The sequence below is a fragment of the Anabrus simplex genome, chromosome 13 (genome assembly GCF_040414725.1).
Source record: "Anabrus simplex isolate iqAnaSimp1 chromosome 13, ASM4041472v1, whole genome shotgun sequence".
Taxonomy (NCBI): Eukaryota; Metazoa; Arthropoda; class Insecta; order Orthoptera; family Tettigoniidae; genus Anabrus; species Anabrus simplex.
The window spans coordinates 8,676,167-8,696,625 of NC_090277.1; the positions used below are offsets into that span (position 1 = coordinate 8,676,167).

General features: G+C 39.2%; 1 protein-coding gene across 5 annotated transcripts in view; it reads right to left on the reverse strand.

Annotated features, from left to right (window-relative positions):
• The window catches only part of LOC136884904 (uncharacterized), a 293,707-nt gene that overhangs the window by 247,695 nt on the left and 25,553 nt on the right, over positions 1-20,459 (reverse strand). For all 5 annotated transcript variants that reach the window (XM_068229993.1, XM_068229991.1, XM_068229990.1 and 2 more), the window contains exon 2: positions 13,309-13,380. Coding sequence is in view for 1 of the 5 variants with exons in the window: in XM_067157208.2 (XP_067013309.2) it covers positions 13,309-13,374 (66 nt within the window). In the remaining 4 variants the exon portion in view is untranslated. The remainder of the gene's footprint in view (positions 1-13,308; positions 13,381-20,459) is intronic.

Sequence of the window (20,459 nt, forward strand, 5' to 3'; positions counted from 1 at the left end):
TGGGAGAATAACATCACTGTTCCAGTCTTCCCACAAACCCAGTCAATTCACGGTTGCCAAAATGATATTAAACCTAAAAACTATTCAAGGAAAAGAAGAATCTAAATGTGGGTTCAAATGTATCCTGTAGTTTTTAGCTACAGGAACTCAAAATCCAAAAAAAGACATGAAGACTCCAAAGCTAAGAGATATGTACGTATCATTGTTACACCTCAAATGGATAATTGTAAGAAGATATTGTCAAAATCAATATATAGATATGCAGTTTTTACAATTTTATTTACGTAGATTACAGTGTTACGAATATGCTTGGCTTATCTGTCAATGGACCAGACTGATGCAGCTTTCCATATCACTTTATCCTGTCCTACCAGCTTCTTTTCTAACTAGCGCAGTTTTTTCTCCAGGAATTAGTGGCCAGGCGGGGAATACAGCGCACGAAAATGTATATGAACTAATTTCAATTTATCCCCTTCAGGACATTCATATTACCAGACAGGCATCATTCACTGCAAAATTGAACTATTTTACTGTTATCGCGAACAAGACAACAGAGTATTTTGAACTTCTAATGTTCAACTGCTCGTTCATAATCATTAAATACCGCGGAATCGTCTTGCCTAAGCCACCGACAAAGGAGGTCGCATTGAGCGGTGAGTCCCGGGAGGGGGAGTGGAGTTCAAGAGTGTGGAGTGCTGGAAGGTCGCCGAGAAGTGGGCCGACAATGATTGGTATAGAGCAGTACAGAGCGACGATAGGAAGATGACAAAGGAAAATGAAGAAGGAAGAAAAGAAGCCAGGTGGGTGTAAAATGGATATGGAGAGGAAAGGATAACTATTGTTATCGGCAGCAGTGATTATAATTTTATTATGTATTGGGGGAGTCGAGATGAACCCAGGCCAGTCATCTAGGAGAAATGAGGAAAGAGAAAATATGGACGCAATCAAAAGAGCTGTACGAGAGGTGTTGACAGAGGTTTGCCCTTTCGGGCAGATAAAAGAGATGATTGAAGAACAGTCCAGTAAGATTGAAAAAATGGAAGTATGGATAAGAGGAAAAACGGACGACATAGCAGCACAGGTGAGAAATAACACCGAGGAAGTGGCAGCATTAACGGACAAAGTAGGGCGACTTGAAGAGGAGAATTTAAAGCTGAAAGTAGAAGTGGAAGCGAATACTTTAGATAGAAAGAAGAAGTGTTTTTTATTTATGGAGTGCCTGAGGAGACGTGTGAAGTCAAAGTAATTACAACTTATAAAGTAGTGGACCTAATGCAGGGAAAAATGAAAATAAATTTTAGTGAAGTGGATATTGACGATGTGCAGAGAGTGGGGAGAACTAGAGGCAATAGGCCTATAAAGGTTCAATTGTTTTCAACGTTGATGGCGGATATTGTGTTAGCAAATGCGGGAAATGTCCAGAGGGATAAAATATGGATAAGGAGAGACGTGGGAAGTGACGCGATCAGAAATGAGAGGCTACTCAGAAAACACAAGATGCTGGCTGTAAAACAGGGGTTGAGGGCAACTATCAGAGGTCAAAATTTTGTGGTGTCAGACAGGAGTTGGAAGAGAATCTGGTCTGTGGATAGATTGATGGATTTAGAATTGAAGTTAAAACAAGAGGGAGAAAAGGAGAGTAGTGCAATAAACTGTAGGCAAGTGAGGCGAAATACGAATAGCAGTGTGCTGAGGATGGACTTAGAGATGAAGTCAAAGCGGGCTAAAGAAAAAGGGAGTAGTACAGCGATTAGTGGAGAGGATAGGCAAGATACAAGAAGTAACAGTGTACCGTGTGAAGAGAGGCAGGGGGAGGTGTCCAGTGATAAAGTGACCGATAGCAGTGTTCGGAGTGAAGAAGTGCGGGTAGAGAGGCCTAGTGAGAATGTGACTATTTGCAGGGAAGAGAGAAGTAAGGGAAGTGTATGCAGTGAAGTAAGTGAAGAGCAGGGTAAGAGGCTCGGGCAGAAGCTCGATCTGACGCGAGATCTGACCAGGGGCCGACATGTCGAGCAAAGAGATAGAGAATTGAGGGCCATGTTGGCGGCTCTTTATAGAAAGAAGAAATAAAGGGCAGGATTGGCGAAGAAGTAAGAGATGTAGGTGGTGTTGTGGAGTTGGATTATATGAGTGATTGGTACTTGTTATTCATTGCCGAAATTTTTGAAGATGGAGAGGTAATTTTATTAGGTTATGATGGTATTTATTTATGAAGGCTGAAATGTGGAGATGATATTTGGAGCTGGAGGAGTGGTGGTAAATGTGGTGTTGGAAAATATTGAGGGCTTGGTATTTATGATTATGTGTTATTTGGGGGCTGAAATGTTGTGATGGAGAAGTGATGTATAAGTTATGATATGTTATAGGGTTGAAATGTGGTGTTGGAGAAGTGGTGGTATAAGATGGTGGATGGTAGAAGGTGAGTGTAATGGTAGAAGAAGTAGAGGTGGTATAAGGGGTGGAGTTGGTGTTGTATTGCTGAAATGTGGTGTCGGAAAATATTGAGGGCTTGGTATTTATGATTATATGTTATGATTAATTTATGAAGTGTTATGATATGTTACAGGGTTGAAGTGTTATATCGTTGGAATGTGGTGTGAGAGAAGTGGTGATATAAGTAGAGGTGGTATATGTTGTGGAGTTGGTGTTGTTTATTAGGTTATGAGGGTATTTATTTGTGAAGGCTGAAATGTGGTAATGGAGAAGTGGTATATTTATTGTTGATATTTGGAGTTGGAGGAGTGGTGGTAAATGTGATGTTGATAAGTGTTATATCGTTGGAATGTGGTGTGGGAGAAGTGGTGATATAAGTAGAGGTGGTATATAATGTGGAGTTGGTGTTGTATTGCTGAAATGTGGTGTTGGAAGTATTGAAGGCTTAGTATTTACGATTAGGTGATGTATGGTTTGGTATTGAGATGGTTTATTTACGGCTGATTTCGTGGGAGTTGGGAGGTGGTATTATTGTATTGGTGTCTGGTATGAGTATTTAATTTTTTGGAGCTGGAGAGAGGTGAGTTTATTATCATTTTGTAAATTCTGGTTTGTTTGTATGGAGAGGAGGAAGAGATATGATGTTGGAGAGGTGTTGGTATATGAGTGATTGGTATATGTTATTATGGAGTGTTATGGCGGAATGAAATGAAAGGAAGCAATGTTAACGCGGATTGGTAAAAGCTGTGGTATGATGGATTGGAATGCAATGACGGAATATTGTTGTTATTATTTAGCCATTTACTATACGAGGTGGAATCTGAAAGATTGAAAGCTATGTTAGTGTTATGGCTGGTTTGGAATGCAATCTGGTAATGTTGCTGTGGTAGCTTATTTTGGAGTAGGTCAGGGAACAATAGAGGTGATGAAAATGCTGAAGCAAGAAGGTTGCATACGTGTGAGTGATAACAAGCAGGAAGTTGTAACACCAGCAGTAGAATGTAAACATTGACCAGGCTGTTGTGAACTGGTGTAGATGGAGTTGGTTCTGGTATGGAACCGGGGCGTTATTGTTCATTTCATTTTATTTTGTATATGGTGGAGAGGGGTGGCTTAGGTTGGACTACGTTTATTAATCTTATTAGTTATTTATTTATTTATTTATTTATTTATTTATTTATTTATTTATTTATTTATTTATTTATTATTGTGAACATGTATTCGGGGCTGAACGCCTGTTTTGTTCATTAATAAAATCAAATACAAATACAAAAATACCGCGGAATACCATTACATTCCTTTGGAATGTCATACGGGTTTGTGACATCATGCGGAACCGCTAAACAATCAACCCAATGAACACTGGCGTATTTGGAACCTGTTAACTGTTGTATACTCAGCATAATAACCATACATTTGAGACTATACTATTTCAACAATTGTTGAGATAAATGAATTAATTTTGTTGTACCTTAAACTATAATTATTTGTCTCAGCACTGGATTTGGATTTGGATTTTTCGCAGCAGAATATGTAAGGAGGCCAATATATGTATAACCTTTTTGAACCTTCTATTTCTTTTTAATTTTAAATCATGTTTGCAATTTTGTTTTTCATATTTACAGTAGCACACTATTACTATGCTTATTTGAGAGAGAAATGTGATTTGCCAAAGTAATATTTTTTACAGTCCCAGTTAAAAAAAATTGCGTCTTCGTGTGATACAGTTCAAACCATTTAGGTAAAAAGAGTGGCGTTTTGCAGTTTTCGCAATACCATTCTGTCTCTTCCCTAGATCATATTCTCGTCTCTTTCAGTGATCTTTCTCAGCACACTTTGCACAGTCATGGACGTCTTGTCTTATGTTCTCTTGATGGTATTTTAAATGGAAAATGGCGAGCTGCGAGACGGTTGGTAGAAGATGGTCACGACGGCGGGTTTTTCTGAAATGCCACTCCTCCTTTCTCCGCAAATGCCTTAATGCACTCATCCAGATGACAAATCTTATTGTTATCTCTCGATTTCTTGTACAGAATGAAAATAATCTCTTCCACCACTTCAAAGGTCATCTGCCCAATATACCCAATGGATAGCAGCTGGTCGTTGTGGTCCGCACCAGGTTGGTTTTCACTGTAATCTAAGATAACACCTGGCTTAACGTTTTCTGTTGCACGAAATCCAGATTTACCTTGACTGTCGAGGCTGAAACACTGTGTGCTGTCGATAACATGTACACATCACGCGTATCCCTACACTTCAAATGAAACAAGTGATCACTTCTACGGAATGACGATTCTCCTTTCTTCAGTAGTAATTCATGAAGTCTTTTTGAAGACCCTTCTATTTTTAGCTAAGGTATCCACCGCTAACCAAAAGACCTTGACACTATTTCACACTACACAACTGGAGCTCATGAATAACTTCAGATAAGGCTAATCCACAGAGTCCTCATGCACATGACTCATGGATGATACCACTAGGATCATATTAGGACTTACCTCAAAAACTCTTGACATCTTCGAAACAAAACCCGAGGAAAACGATCAACTCGAAAGTCTAAAGGAGATAATTTCTCAGTTCATATTCCTACGCATATCACCACCACCCAAGATAAACACATTATAATTAACATAACCACCCTACAAGAAATACTTTAAACTGGTAGCCAAAGTTACGCAGACATCACCACTTATATACACCCACAACTCGCTGAAACAGAAAAACTCTTGGAATCCAAAACACTACCAGTATATAGAGCACCAACTTAATAAGCACTGTTGAACCTGACATTGACCCAGCAAGAACATGTTCCAGACAAAATTCTTAACACTGCAGTAGAATCAAAGTAACAAATGTTCGAGACAAAACTGTAGAACATAACAGGCAAGCACTCATTAACCAGGTTTAATGTGAGACAGATAGAGAACCCCTAGGCGATGGGACAACTCATCAACATAGATACTGGAGGCAAGAACTGTAAGACAGTACAAGGCTCTTGTTATCTGGGGGCAAGCATGGATGAAAATTTATTGATAGCCTTACTAATGGGGTAGCACTTGTTGAAGTACTGATCACCTACCTGCAACTTGGTGGACTTTCTACCTTTATTATATCTTTTCTTAACCTTCTCATATGAAACAGCCAAACTTTTCCTAACTTCATCCCAAGTTTCTCGAACATCATTAGGTTGAAACAGATGAGGTAGAAGATTTTCCATGTGAGGAACGTTGGACATCAGAGAGAAAGGGTAAAACTAAACATAAGTGATATAGAAGATTTACCGTGTGCTTCATGTGAAGCGGAATTGAATGCATAAGATAACCCGTGCAAACAATAATCCCACTTGGTTTGGTTGTCATGATGATAGGCAATAAGAGTGGACTTCATATTCCTGTACCGAGCTCGATAGCTGCAGTCGTTTAAGTGCGGCCAGTATCCAGTATTCGGGAGATAGTAGGTTCGAACCCCACTATCGGCAGCCCTGAAAATGGTTTTCCGTGGTTTCCCATTTTCACACCAGGCAAATGCTGGGGCTGTACCTTAATTAAGGCCACGGCCGCTTCCTTCCCACTCCTAGGCCTTTCCTTCCCATCGTCGCCATAAGACCTATCTGTGTCGGTGCGACGTAAAGCAACTAGCATTCAATTCATTCATATTCCTGTTCATCCTTTCAGGACTCTTCCTATTTGTGAAACTCACAACCTGACTTCTAAACCCGGTTAACATCATACCATTGCCTACTGTCCATCTCACAACATTATCGAGGTCATTTTGCAGTTGCTCACAATCTTGAAACTTATTTATTACTCTTTAGAGAATAACATCATCCGCAAAAAGCCTTACCTCTGATTCCACCCCCTTACTCAAATCATTTATATATAAGAAAATATAAAGGTCCAATAACACTGCCTTGAGGAATTACCCTCTTAATTATTAATTATTACAGGTTCAGATAAAGCTTTGCCTACTCTAATTCTCTGAGATCTATTTTCTAGAAATAGAGCAACCCATTCAGTCAATCTTTCGTCTAGTCCAATTGTACTCATTTTCGCCAGTAGTATCCCATGATCCACCCTATCAAATGCTTTAGACAGGGGCTACTATAGCAACTCTCCATTCATTTGGTATAGCTCTTTCAACAAAACAATAATCAAGTAAGTACTTCAGATATGATACTATATCCGAACCCATTGTCTTTAGTAAATCCCCAGAAATCTTATCAATTCTAGCCACTTCTCCAGTTTTCAACTTTTGTATCTTATTGTAAGTATCATTGTTATAATATGCAAATGGTAATACTTCTTTAGCATTAGTCACCTCCTCCATCTGGACATTTTCCTTGTAACGAACAATCTTTACATACTGCTGACTGAATACTTCTGCCTTTCGAAGATCCTCACATACACACTCTACTCGTTCATTAATTATTCCTGGAATGACCTTCTTAGAACCTGTTTCTGCCTTAAAATACATATACATAACTTTCCATTTTTCACTAAAATTTGTATGACCGCCAATTATGCTTGCCATCATGTTATCCTTAGCTGCCTTCTTTGCTAGATTCAATTTCCTAGTAAGTTCCTTCAATCTTTCCGTACTTCCACAGCCAACTCTAACTCTATTTCTTTCCAATCTGCACCTCCTTCTTAGTCTCTTTATTTCTCTATTATAATAAGGTGGGTCTTTACCACTCCTTACCACCTTTAAAGGTACAAACCTGTTTTCACATTCCTCAACAACTGCTGTAAACCCATCCCAGAGTCTGCTTACATTCTTATTTACCGTTTTCCACCGATCATAATTACTTTTTAAAAACTGCCTCATTCCTGCTTTATCAGCCATATGGTACTGCCAAATAGTCCTAGATTTAAAACCTTCCTTTCTATCGCATTTATTTTTAACTACGACAATTTGTATGTATTCCTTTCGATATTCAGTAAATAACAGTAGTTTTATCTGTGTTGTAGGATAAAGACAGAATATGACTAAGTAGTATTATAGTGTGATCTTTGAGTACAAATTACACAAATCGATAGTGCAGTTAAGCCTGTCCTAATTACAACAACAGAATTTTAGTAAGACAATTTCTACAGATACCTCTACAGATACTACACAAAAATTTTACAATAATAAACTAAGGACGCCTATTTCTAATAAGTTTTACTCGTATACTACTGTACAGTACACAACAATAATACAAAACTACGTTCAGACTATCCGAATTACAATACCGGCACCGTAAGTCACTACTAAGCACAAACAGAAATTGAAATTGCAAGTTTGAAATTCGCACGAACTACTGTACTCAAAGATTACTAACAACGCTAAATGCTTAGGCAGATTATTATTAGTACTCTGCTCTAATAGATACACACACAAAGATACACACCAATATAGCATGTAAGATACTGTACAATCTAAATATACCGTATCTGCACTACAATTCTAAACTGAAATGTGATTATATGAATTTTACTGTTGACGGATTACTGCTATTTTCTCTACTATGCGGGACGCAGAACATAAGTGTCCTTAAATGCCAAAAAATAAGAGGTTGTCTACAATAATTTCTGTCAAAACTACGTCAGGGGCTTGAACTGCAATATTATTATGATAGGCTCTATAGGAATTTAATTATTAACTTATAATCGATGTTTGAACCAAGGTGAAAAGTACAGTACAAAGTATGCCGGGACCTTAGGCTAAAAATTATCGGAATAAAGTAATCGGCTGATTTTGTATTTGTTTGCACACCTACCATGTGCTTGTCGCCCGTACTCTTTCATCTCGTCGGGGTGTACGGTATCAACAATCCAAAAACTGTTAAGTACCGTAATTATCCAGTAAAATTACCGTGTAATCTCGTTAGCTTCTTTTTAAATCGAAGTTTACAGGCCTATCGTGATTCTTAATTTAGTAAATTATTACCTTCGCAATAGTTTGAACGGATATCTATACGGAAATATTGCCGCGGAAGTTACGGTACTATTCCTTATGATAATCTGCTTTTTAAGTATTATACCAACGAACCTACAGATATTTACAAATATTTTGAAAGTTAATATTATTAGCTGAAGTATTTCCTAAGCCTAAATTCCAAACAAGGTACGCCTAGCTATCCTACAAAACCTAGAAAACGTAATATACTGAAGACCAACTGAATTACTTGTTATAAAATACAAAATAAATATCACTACTCCCAATTTCTACTAACAAGCACTAAAAACCACTAGATAAAGAGCACTAAATGAATCACAAACACACAAAAGTAAGCTACTTCAATAGGTTTTAACTACTTTATCACTACAATAATGCAAGAGGCAACCGTTCACAAGCACATCCAACAATCAACGCCTTTGGACGTGGTTTTTGCTCTTCCTAGACTCCTATACTCGTATTGGCTCATTCGCGGTACGAGGCCAGTACAATATACTAATCCAGACGACAAATCTTATTATCTTCCGATTTCTTGTACAGAATGAAGGAATTGTCCACCACCACGGTGAAGAGATGAAAAAATAACTTCTCCTACCACTTCAAAGTTTATCTATCAAATGGATAGTAGGCTAGTACCTGGTCATTCTAGTCCACACCAGGTTTGATGTCACTGTAATCTAAGACGTCGGCTTAAGGTTTATGTTGCACCAAATCTATGATTGTACCTTGACTGTCGAGGCTGAAACACTATGTAATGTCTAAAACATGTACACATCATGCATACCTCCTACTTTAAACAAAATAAGTGATCACTTCTACGGAATGAAAATTCTCCTTTTTCAGTGGGAAATTCACAACGTCTTTTGGAAGCCCCTTCTATTTTTCATTACCGTACCCACCGCAAGGGGTTTCCCTTTCATAACTCATAAAATAATGCCAGGCTTGTGTAAAATCTGTCCATATAGATGACAAGACCTAATAGTTTGCTGATATAGATATAGATACCAATATAAATGGTGCATTACTGGACATTTCAGATTACGTATGGAATCAACATCTATATAATCTGATGGCCAAACATAAATCAATTTTTGGTAGCGAGACAGATTCTCCCATAGTGCACTGGCACTGCCAGTGGCTTCAAGTAGCCTACGCAGTGGCCTCCACGGTATGCACTAGCCATGCATCTTGGTAGGTGTGCTAGGTACCAACTGACGAGCCCAACCTAGCACACGGGGGTGAAATGCTGGCAACCAGGAATGAGTTACCTGGAAAATTTATAATGTCCAGTAACGGACCATTTATATTGGTATTACTAATAGGCTGCTGAAAAATTTATGAACCTATGTTGTGATGGAATTATCCTCGTTTATGGCCCTTCCCGAGTGCCTTTTTATGTTTACTACATAACCGGATTTGGTGTCAGCAACCATGCAAACTTCATCCTGTATTTAGGTGGTTTATTTTTCATATACATGCAAAATTTATTCTGCCACGAATTGGACACAGACCTTCATCAATTGTCAAGTTACGCTCTGGGTAGAATGAAGTACGTCATTTTGCAGACAAACCGTCGTGAAATGGGCATATTTTATGCAACAGATCATGACCAGGTTTATTTCTTGGTGCAAAAGTGTGATTATTGTTTACGTGCAGGATATTTAGAATTTGAAAAAATAAATCCCTGCTCAGTAACTTCCCAGCAAATGAGGTTTTAGATTATGGGATGATTACTCCTGTAATCGCTTAGTTTTTTCAATTTCACAATACACGTATGAAGCACAACGCCGAAAAAATACAGTTCTAATAATTTCAGTGTGGTCCACTTATTTCAGGTAGAACTTAGCTTCAATGTTCCAACCGGCTACATTTGTACAGTACTCAAAGCTGTTTGTTTCGTTTTTATAGATTTTATCAGGTCTGCACCAAAAACAATCGAACATTTAACTCTCACTATTCATATTAGCGTTCACACCACTACGTTCCCGAAACTTTGGAAAAGATTGTTTGCCTTGTCTAGTTATGAGCAGGTGCAGACTGTCACCTCGCGGACTGACGAGTTCCTCAACAAAATTCCGAACATCAAATTCATTATCTTCATTACCTGAAAAGTAAGAAGTACCGTAAACTAAAATATATCGAAACCGTGAGTCGGAATTCAGTTACAAGCTAGCTGAAGTACAGAACATACTCCACTGGCAGATTTCTGTTCATATTTTGCTATAGTCGTTCCAATTGTGTATGTGACTTCACCTGAATAACTGACGGACTCTTCACCATCATGACTGTCATCCATTTCGGATCCTGAATTATTGTTCATTAGGGTTTCTATGACTGTCGCTGAGCTAGTCAACACAACGTGACGCCGTTGTAGCAATGAGTGGAAAAGCAAAGCGTGTGGAACATGTTCCCGCTTTCCTCGAAACGAGCATTCGTATCTTATCCAGCAAAGGTCAGTGCTCTCATTTAGCAGCAGTATGCGATACTGTAATGCTGTCATTCATGTTTACGGGAAGAGACAAGGACGTATTTCCAGCATGCGATTATTTATTAGTCAAGAAACCAAGCCCAACCGCCACTCGGGCACCATACATGGCAGTATATAAGGGAGCCCGAGCACAAATCGGGCGCCGGGTACAATGTGTTAAACTCCAATGTAATTGATGTAATTATGCCGAAAATAATGATTGATCATTTAACTAAACAGTTTTACAGTGTGTAATTGGCGCATATCCAGGCAGATTTAGACGGGCGGTCTGTACACATGGCAGTGCAGTGCACCCATTAAAAAGGTCTTAGGGAGAGCACAGTAGTTGAACATGGCCTACCACTCTAAACCTCTAGACTTGCTATGAAACTAAATTGCTGAAATACTACAGGACATTGTTTCTAAAAAGATAATAATAATGTTGTTATAACATTCCTTCAGTCGTTGTAGATTTCATAGAACATAAATACAGCTGTTGCAGAACCTACAGGTCAGGTGATACTAGTGTTGTAATATCATCATGCAAAAAGAGGTCAACAATTTTGCCATGAACAGGTTTTTAAATGCAGTATAAGAAGACTATTCATTTCAATGGAATACTTAACCATCTCACTATCCTCAGCCCGGTAAATTCCTCACCCTAACAGAGAATAAGAATAATACTCCCCTAGATTTATCTATCTGTGCAATCTCAAAAGCAAAGTTGTACGAAGCCTTAAGAATGTTGGATAGTTATGCCATACCTTGAAGAATTGCAGTTGTAGTTACCATAATTCAGGTAATTTCAAAGTTCCAACAAGTTGGAACTCAATCTCACTGATGAATAGAAGTTGTATTGGTACTTGGATGAGTAACTCTCAGGCCGCTGGATTGGACTCGGTACTGAGCACGACCTGGTGGTGTTCACATGTCCTCGTATGTTGCATTTAATTTTCACGGTGTGGGGACATATTTAAGCCATTCTTTAAGTACTACGACTGAGTACTTACAAATGCAAGGACATTAATTTAACAAACAGCTTCACTTACTCCATCCAGAAGTGCCGTCAGCATTGCTAAAAAGCTGTGACCTTCCTGAACAAGCCAGAGACTGTTCAAGTAGAGGAGTACAAGGAATCATAATCCCCCTCCCACAGCTCCCTCTTAACTTTGTTTTGAAGCGGCTTCCATGACTGTTGGATGTTCTCGTTGTTTTTCACGAATATATTTCACAAAAGCTAAACAGAGTGGTTCTTGGTGCGGTTAATGTAGCTCTCACCTTACAGAATCAGGAAGTAAACAAATTACTGACATCAATTAAAAAGGAGATAATAAATTATGTGGAAGCATAGGGAGCACAGTGAGAAAAATTCTACAAAAACAACTAAAAACTTAAAAAACAACAGCCAAAATTTCCCACCATGGCCACACAAGCCCATTATGTAATGAATTGGAAAATCCAAATATCAAAGTTGACCATCATTGTAATAAAATCTATTCAACCAGGAGAAAAAAAGGGTAAGAATCAATAATTAGCAGACTCCCCACACATACGTCAATATAAATCTGTCTGGACCGGGCAAGTGGCCATGCGGTTAGGGCCGTGCAGCTGGAAGCTCGCATCCGGGAGATAGTGGTTTCAAACCAGACTGTTGGCAGCCCTGAAGATGGTTTTCAGTGGTTTTCCATTTTCACACGAGGCATACGCTGGGGCTGTACCTTAATTAAGACCACGGCCACTTCCTTCCCATTCCTAGGCCTTTCGTCGCCATAAGACCCATCCGTGCCGGTGCGACATAAAGCAAATAGCAAAAAATAAATAAATATATATAAATCTGTTGGTGTCAAAGAAGATAATATAGAATCATTAATACTGCAATAATGGACTAGATCTTCACATGATCTTAGGCAAGAAGGACTTGACCATACACAATGAGTAATTTTATCACGAACCGTAACCTAAATGTCACTATAGAAGATTTACCAAATGAAGAAAAAGTCCATAGCACTGATAGAATCCCAAATTAACTCTAAATTTCAGGTTCTGATATGTCTTATTCAATGGGAATAGAGCCTGCTCAGTTAATTTACACTGAAAATAATTAGTGTCATTTAATCAATCATTAAACTAACCATGGGATAAATAATTAATACAAGGTTCCAATGTCAACAACATCCACTATTTCCAATAACTGTGAATGACATCCAAAATGTCATCATTAGTCATCTGTTAGCCACTGAGAGCTACAACATATAGCACACCTACCAGACTATCACCTATACATTTCATTCTATGAAAGGAGAAACAATGAGACATATGAAAAACTACCTTTTAAATGTTGCAGAGTTTATGCACCTTGTTATGCACCGAACATTGCTCCGAATGAAATACTTTGTAAATTATAGCTCTAAAAATATTTTGAATGTCAATTAAATTCCCATCACTATGAAGTAATCAGGAATGATACTTACAAAGGATGCACTTGCTGTGCTGTCAAGCCAGACAGGTTCCCCCTTGATCTCTATTTTCTGATCCATTTCACACTGCAACAGAAATCTTAATATGAAAATGAGCCAAAAATTACTTCCACTGAATTTTTGCTTAAAAAAGGTACTGGAAATACACTGACAGAAAAAAAATTGAACACACTCTTACAGTTTTCCAATTCACTCAAGATTTATTGTTCAAAGAGTGCATGTGGAGTACATGAGATGATTGCATTTACAGATCAATAGCTCAAGCGGTACTGAGGTAGCAGGTGTTGATTCATGCTGAAACACCCATATTAGTAAGTGGTGTACCCTTTATGGGCGGCAATGCAGGTGCTGATTCTGGCATCCATTCGATCATACATATGGAGAATACTGTCTTGGGATACATTATACGACGTCTGCTCTACTTGTTCAGGTAGTTCTGCAAGAGCTGTGTGTTAACGAGTCGCACGTGTCAGTTGTCGTCCGATGATATCCCACACGTTCTCGATGGGATACAAGTCCGGAGATCATGCTGACCAGGGATGTTGCTGCACGTCTTGCAGAGCATGTTAGGTTTCCCGCGCATTGTTTGGGCAAGCTTTACCCTGTTGGAACAAACCATCACCTTCCTGTTGCTAGAATGGCAAGAGAACGTGTCTTACAACATTCTGCACGTACCGAGCGCTGGTCAGCGTTCCCTCCACAAACACCAAAGGTGATCGAGAATTGGAGCTCATCGCACACCTGACCATAAGGCCTGAGGTGGAGGAAGTGTGTCTTAGACCAAAGCACTCTACGAGACAGCGCTCGCCAGGTCTACGTCGTGCATCAGGCAGAATCTACTTTCATCGCTGAAGAGCACGGCCCCCTTCCATTTTCCAAGTGATCCTCTGACGGCACCAGTCGAGCCGTGCATATCGATGCTGTGGCGGGAGTGGAAAACAGGCTAGAGGTGTGCGTGCCCGAGTTCGTGTCGACACTTCTGGGCTCACAAACCCTCTTATCTGTGCTGTGGTAGCTGTACAATCTGTCAATGCTGCCCTTGCAATGCGATCTTGGAGGACCTCTGTGCTGCGTGGACGTCCGGAACCTCGTATACGGGCGTGAGAGTGTTCACGTGACCATTGCAACCAGCATCGTTGCACAATTCACGCAGCACGTCCAACTTGTGTGGCAATTCTCCGAAAGGACCAGCCCGCCACTCGGAAGGCCACAATTTGACCCCCTGTCAAACTCACTCAGTTGGCTGTAGGAAGCATGATTGCGTCTCCATGGCATGGTGCCCGTTTGCTTCAATCGTTTACATCACACTGAGCCTTATGACTGTAAAATTACCTATGAAAGGGTACACGTAGATGGCGCTCTGGCAGCTATGTCACTGCACTATCTGTTGGCGGATGACATTAAAACCATTATCAGTACGTCTACTATCCCCCAAGTGGCATATGCCATCATCGGATCAAAATCGGTGTCGTCTTTATCTTTCCGGCAGTGTATATATTATGGTAATAGTTTATAGACCAACCAAGTAAGCAGGTAGGCCTGTAGTTCTCCATAAGTTTCAGTATCTTCATCACAACCATACAGCCTCTAGTCTTCCACGGAAATCAAATCACAGGGACAAGGCTCCTGTTTCAAACATCCCACATGCACTGGCTGGGACTGACTGTTAGCAGTACATGCATTTGAAAACGGAGAATTCACTTCTCCTTTAGCAGGTTAGCAATCCCTATTTGCTAACCTTCCAGAACCATGCAGTTGGTCTGCCACTAATAAGCAGAGTCTTTGAGGGGCGTGCCAATCTAGCTGATGAGCCCAAGTGGCACGTCTGGGCGAAACTCTTCAAACACACATGGTCTAACCACCCTAAAGCTGGTTCTATTCCCGAGATTTTAAAATCTCTCCAACTTGATTGTGACTGGGATTACGAAGAGTCCTGCCGTAATATTGCAAACTCCCCATCTCTATTTTTAATAGCAACTGGCAAGTGAGTTTGCCGTTGCATGAGTGTAATTGTATGCCAAACACAATTTTTTGGAGCTACTTGTTTCCATTTTTTGTCGTTATTATCAAGGCAATCTTTTATTAACCTGGCACCGGCGGGTGATGAGGGAATCCCTAAATCCTTCATTTTGTCGCACTGCACAATTATTTTGCATCTGTGTCCCTCCTTCTAGGTGTTTCAAGTTTATTTTCTTCTGTATCAGTCCGCGACTGTTGCATGTTAGTGAACATTCGTTACCTTCATTTGCGGTGCGTTGTTGTCATCCTTGCATTCAGTGATATTTTCCCTCACCTCGCTCTTTGTTATATTAGTATTTCTGTCATTGTTGAATACTGTAAATATATTTACTATGTTTGAAAATATTGAAGTATGGTTGTCGTGAATGCACAGAAACTGTTACAATGGATAGATCAAAAGGAAAATGAGATGAACAGGAAGAAAAAAGCAGGTGAAGATTTAGATTATATAACTGACAGTTGCTATTAGAATGTTCAATGAATTAAACAAATATTTCTGGAATTGAAAAGTAACCTGTTGTTACAATTTCTGACCAAGTGGTACAATCCAGACCTATACACAAGGAAAGATGAACAAGATGGAATGTACACAGCAGAAACACGACATATAATATTACACATAGGAATCTTGTGGGACATCTAAAAAGTGCCAGAAGAAAAGCATAAAATGTAAATTCCGCAATAGAATCATGGCATTTATTTTTCCCTTCAGATATTACACAGCTAATTTTGCATTATACCAAACTCAAATTAGCAGAGATGCGTAAAAGAGACACCCGTGAAAGAGATGTTCATGATGCTGATTAAATAATGTAGAAAACCCTACATTTATAACCAAAATAGTGTAAAACTACAACAATTATTATGAAAATAAAGACAGAAATCTCTAATTAAATCTAAAGCTGTACTCTAAACATCATTTTTTAATTTATTTCATGTGTGAGGGAAGATCCTACCATTTGCCCACTTCCATCCCTATTGCCATGTTAAGTATTGAAATTATATTCCAGGCAAATCAATTGGATGTAAGGTTTTTCAGTCATTCTGAATGTCGAACAACACTACGTTCTTACGATTTTCTTACATTTAGTTAATGCTTCTCCTTATCATATCTTCCCTTCTATTCTTTGGGGGCTGTGTTGAATATGTATCTGTCTTCTGACTATTATTGTATCCTATCTGCACGAGCTTATGTGTGTGGGTTGCCTTTTGTTTATTGGAAATGGATTGTTAATTAGGATTGATGTGTCTGTGATCGTGGACATCAATTTATTTCCTTAATTGTGGGAAATGTTCGAAGTATTTTCTGTATTTAGATTTTGTGAGCTTTTCTTTTTTTGCTAGCGGCTTTACGTCGCACCGACGCAGATAGGTCTTATGGCGACGATGGCATAGGAAAGGCCTAGGAGTTGGAAGGAAGCGGCCGTGGCCTTAATTAAGGTACAGCCCCAGCATTTGCCTGGTGTGAAAATGGGAAACCACGGAAAACCATCTTCAGGGCTGCCGGTAGTGGGATTCCAACCTACTATCTCACGGATGCAAGCTCACAGCCGCGCGCCTCTACGCGCACGGCCAACTCGCCCGGTGTGAGCTTTTCTTGGTGATATTATTGAGTTATAAACATTTTATTCTAAGTAATATTATTTATTTATTTATTTATTTATTTATTTATTTATTTATTTATTTATTTATTTATTTATTTATTTATTTATTTATTTATTTGTGCCATATTCTTGGTTTCAACGACCTGGGAAATTATTAACGATTCTCCATTTTAATATACATCAGATTCTAAACATGAGTTGTGAATTATGTTTAACTTCAACTGTCTTCAGCTATATTTTAGCAAGGAATCCCTCATCATAATTTTAATTTAAAGGAAATTCATTATATTCATCCTAAGTATCAACTTATCATGAACTATGCCATGTTTTACTACTTCAAACGTGCTATTTAAGTTATTTTAATTTATAAAATCTGTTATTAATGGCTGTTCTCATATCTTCCCTTCAGGCAAAGGTAGAAAACTTCAGCTTGCGTTCTTGTTCACGCCCTTTTAATTGTTTTCCAGGGAATGGGCCTGCTTCACCATAACTTCAATTGGATATTTCTGGAGTTGGGTTACCTCAAAAGATAGGTCTGTTACATTATCTTCCGTGTACTTGTGATTTTTCTTGTTTTATGATTATTGTTTGGTGATGAATTTCTTATGATTTGATGGGCTCTGTTTTGCTTGTCCTGCATTATATTCCCTCCAGGTAGGCTGTTCACACACGGAAGCAGTAAGGGGTGACATAGCCCATAGTGCTGGGGTGGTACAAAATAAAGCTTCAGCGTAAGGAATGCCACTGTGCTGAACTAATAAACGAAGGAAGAACACGATAAATCAATTATAACTTCTTACCGTCAAATTTCCTTTACTACAAAGAAAATGTTTTGCTCCTAGACGGTTGCCATACACAGACATCTTGAGTAAACGAGTAATGCATCAAAATAAAAAAAAAATGAAAAGATGTAGTAAGGCTACCGACACGAGGTTGACACATTCAAATACCGCTGGACTGGGCCAGAATTGAAACTGAGCCAATCAGCCAGGCATGAACAACAATAGATCACAAGAAAAGGAATATCAGGAAACTTAACTTGAGCTACACAGGTGGAAACTGTTTCATAAAACATGAGGTAGAGGATGTAATAAAGGCACTATACAAATCCGCACCAGGTGGTATTGATGACAACATAATGAAATAAATACATAACATCTGGATGACCCTATTCAACAAATGCTTAGTTCTGGAATGCTTCCCAGAATTCCTTATTTTTAGCCAACTATATTTCATTTTTATCTTAAGTTTCTTCCCTTTTCTTTTCTTTATCTGGCCTTCTTCTGTTCCTAACATTCCCGCATCAAGAGTGAAGAACAGTGATGGTGGCCCCTTGACGAGTGCTGATGCCCACTCTCCTCATGAAGCTTAGAATCACAAACCAGCTAGTCAGAGGCTGAATAGAGAGAATTTGAATTGGAGAGGAGAAAGCCTGTGGCAGTGTATGAAGATGTGGAGATTGTCGTCGTCTTTTTGTTTTCGTGTTCGTCCTCATCTCCCCTTTCTTCCCACACTGAACTGCGATTATGTTCGTCTAATTATGTGCTCATTTTCTCGTGATACTTGTTTGTTGCTCTCCAATAACTATTGCACATATTGTGTTTGTCCGGCGTTCCAAAATTTTACCTTTTGTATTTAACCTTTATCTTATATTTCTTCCATATTTATCTTGCTTCCTGCTTTAAGACTGAAGATCTGTCAAGGAAAACTCATCGGGGTATGGGAAGAGATGGATGTAGTAGAACTGGTATCAATAAACTCCCTAATCATCTGTTCATCTATCTCTCTCCGTGTATGAGTGGATTTGACATTTATTTTTTCCTATCCAACGCTTATCCCTCCATATTTTGATTGCCATATATTATATTCAAGACAAACCATCAAGTCACCGTTCTCACTATCCCCGTAGACACCCAAGCAGCCTATTGGGAATGTATCTTCAAAAACCATATTTATTAACATTCAACTGTTTGATATATGTACCAACACACAAATTTACGAGAAAAAATGAAAATTTCCCAATTATATCGGCCACCAAAAGCACTGCCTTTCTAAGAAGGAAAGAAGAAAGATAATTCATATCAAGAATAAACACATAATACACAAAGTCAAAGTGTTCATAAAGGTATAAATCACATCACTATGTAACTCAACACCTTTGGTATTCTTGCTCATTCTCAAGCAAAAGACGCAACTTCTTGATGGATCGCTTTATGATATCGGAGTTTGTTCTCGCATTGGCGACTCGTAGGTGGTTGTCTTCACCAGGATGAACCGACTCTATTATGCCCATTCGCCACTGCAGAGGCGGTAGGTTGTCATCTTTGATTAACACAAGATCTCCAATTCGAAGATTTTGATGTAAGTCAGTCTACTTGTGACGCTGCTGCAGAGTGTTAATATATTCCCTGTGCCATTGTCTCCGGAAGTCCTGGGTCATCCTTTGAAGACGTTACCATCTGGAAAGTCTGTTTATGAAATAGTGAATAAGGTCATGGTCAGGAAGTGACGTAATTTGTTCTCCAAATAGGAAGTGAGATGGGGTTAAACAAGATAAGTCTGTAGGACCATCGCTGAGTCTTGTTAAAAGACTAGAATTCAGTCAGGCCCCTATTGGGAAGAAAGGGTAGTGAATTCTTCAAAGATTAGCACCGTGCTAGCCATAGTTCTTCTCAGATGCTACTTGAAATGCCAGGCGATCCCCTTTGTGGCTGCAGCATCGACAATATATTTTTCTTGATCAGAATCTTGCAGAAATTCTTGCAGTTTTTTCAGCTCCTTCGCAGCATCGACGAAGTTAGTTCCATTGTCGCTACAGATATTTGATGGGCATCCTCTGCATGCCGTGAAACGTCGCAGGGCTGCCATGAATGCATCTATTGTAAGGTCGAAGACAACTTCCAAATGTACAGCTCTTGTGGCAAGGCAAGTGAAGATGGCGACGTAGGCCTTGCTCGTTCGTTTGCTTCGCAGTGCTCCAATTCTTATCAAAAATGGACCAGCATAGTCTACCCCCACGTTCAGGAATGGTCTTGCAGGGGTGATACTTTCCTTAGGAAGATTTCCCATCTTCTGTTGATTTGTTGTTGATTTTAATTTATAGCACGGCAAGCATGAATGAATGCGCCATTTAACGACTTGTCGAATTCGTGGAATCCAATATCTCCCACGTAATGATGATATCAGAAGTTGGGGTCCAGCGTGGAGTAATCTTTGATGTTCACTTAGAATAATAAGTTTCGTGAGGTGATGCTTGCGAGGTAATAAAAGTTGATGTACAGTCTTCCTCCAACACGAAGATAGCCGTGTTGGTCCAGAGTCGGTCTTGTATGTTGGGTATTGAGACCGAAGGCTGGTTTGATCCTCTGCAACTCCGCCAAAAGCTGTCATAAATAGCTAGCTGAGTGAATGTTCTTTCCTCGCTCGAGGCATCGAATTTTTTCATGATAGGATATTGCTTGAACAATCCTGATACACACACTGAGGGCATTACTTATTTCTTGTGGCCTTAATGGGGACATG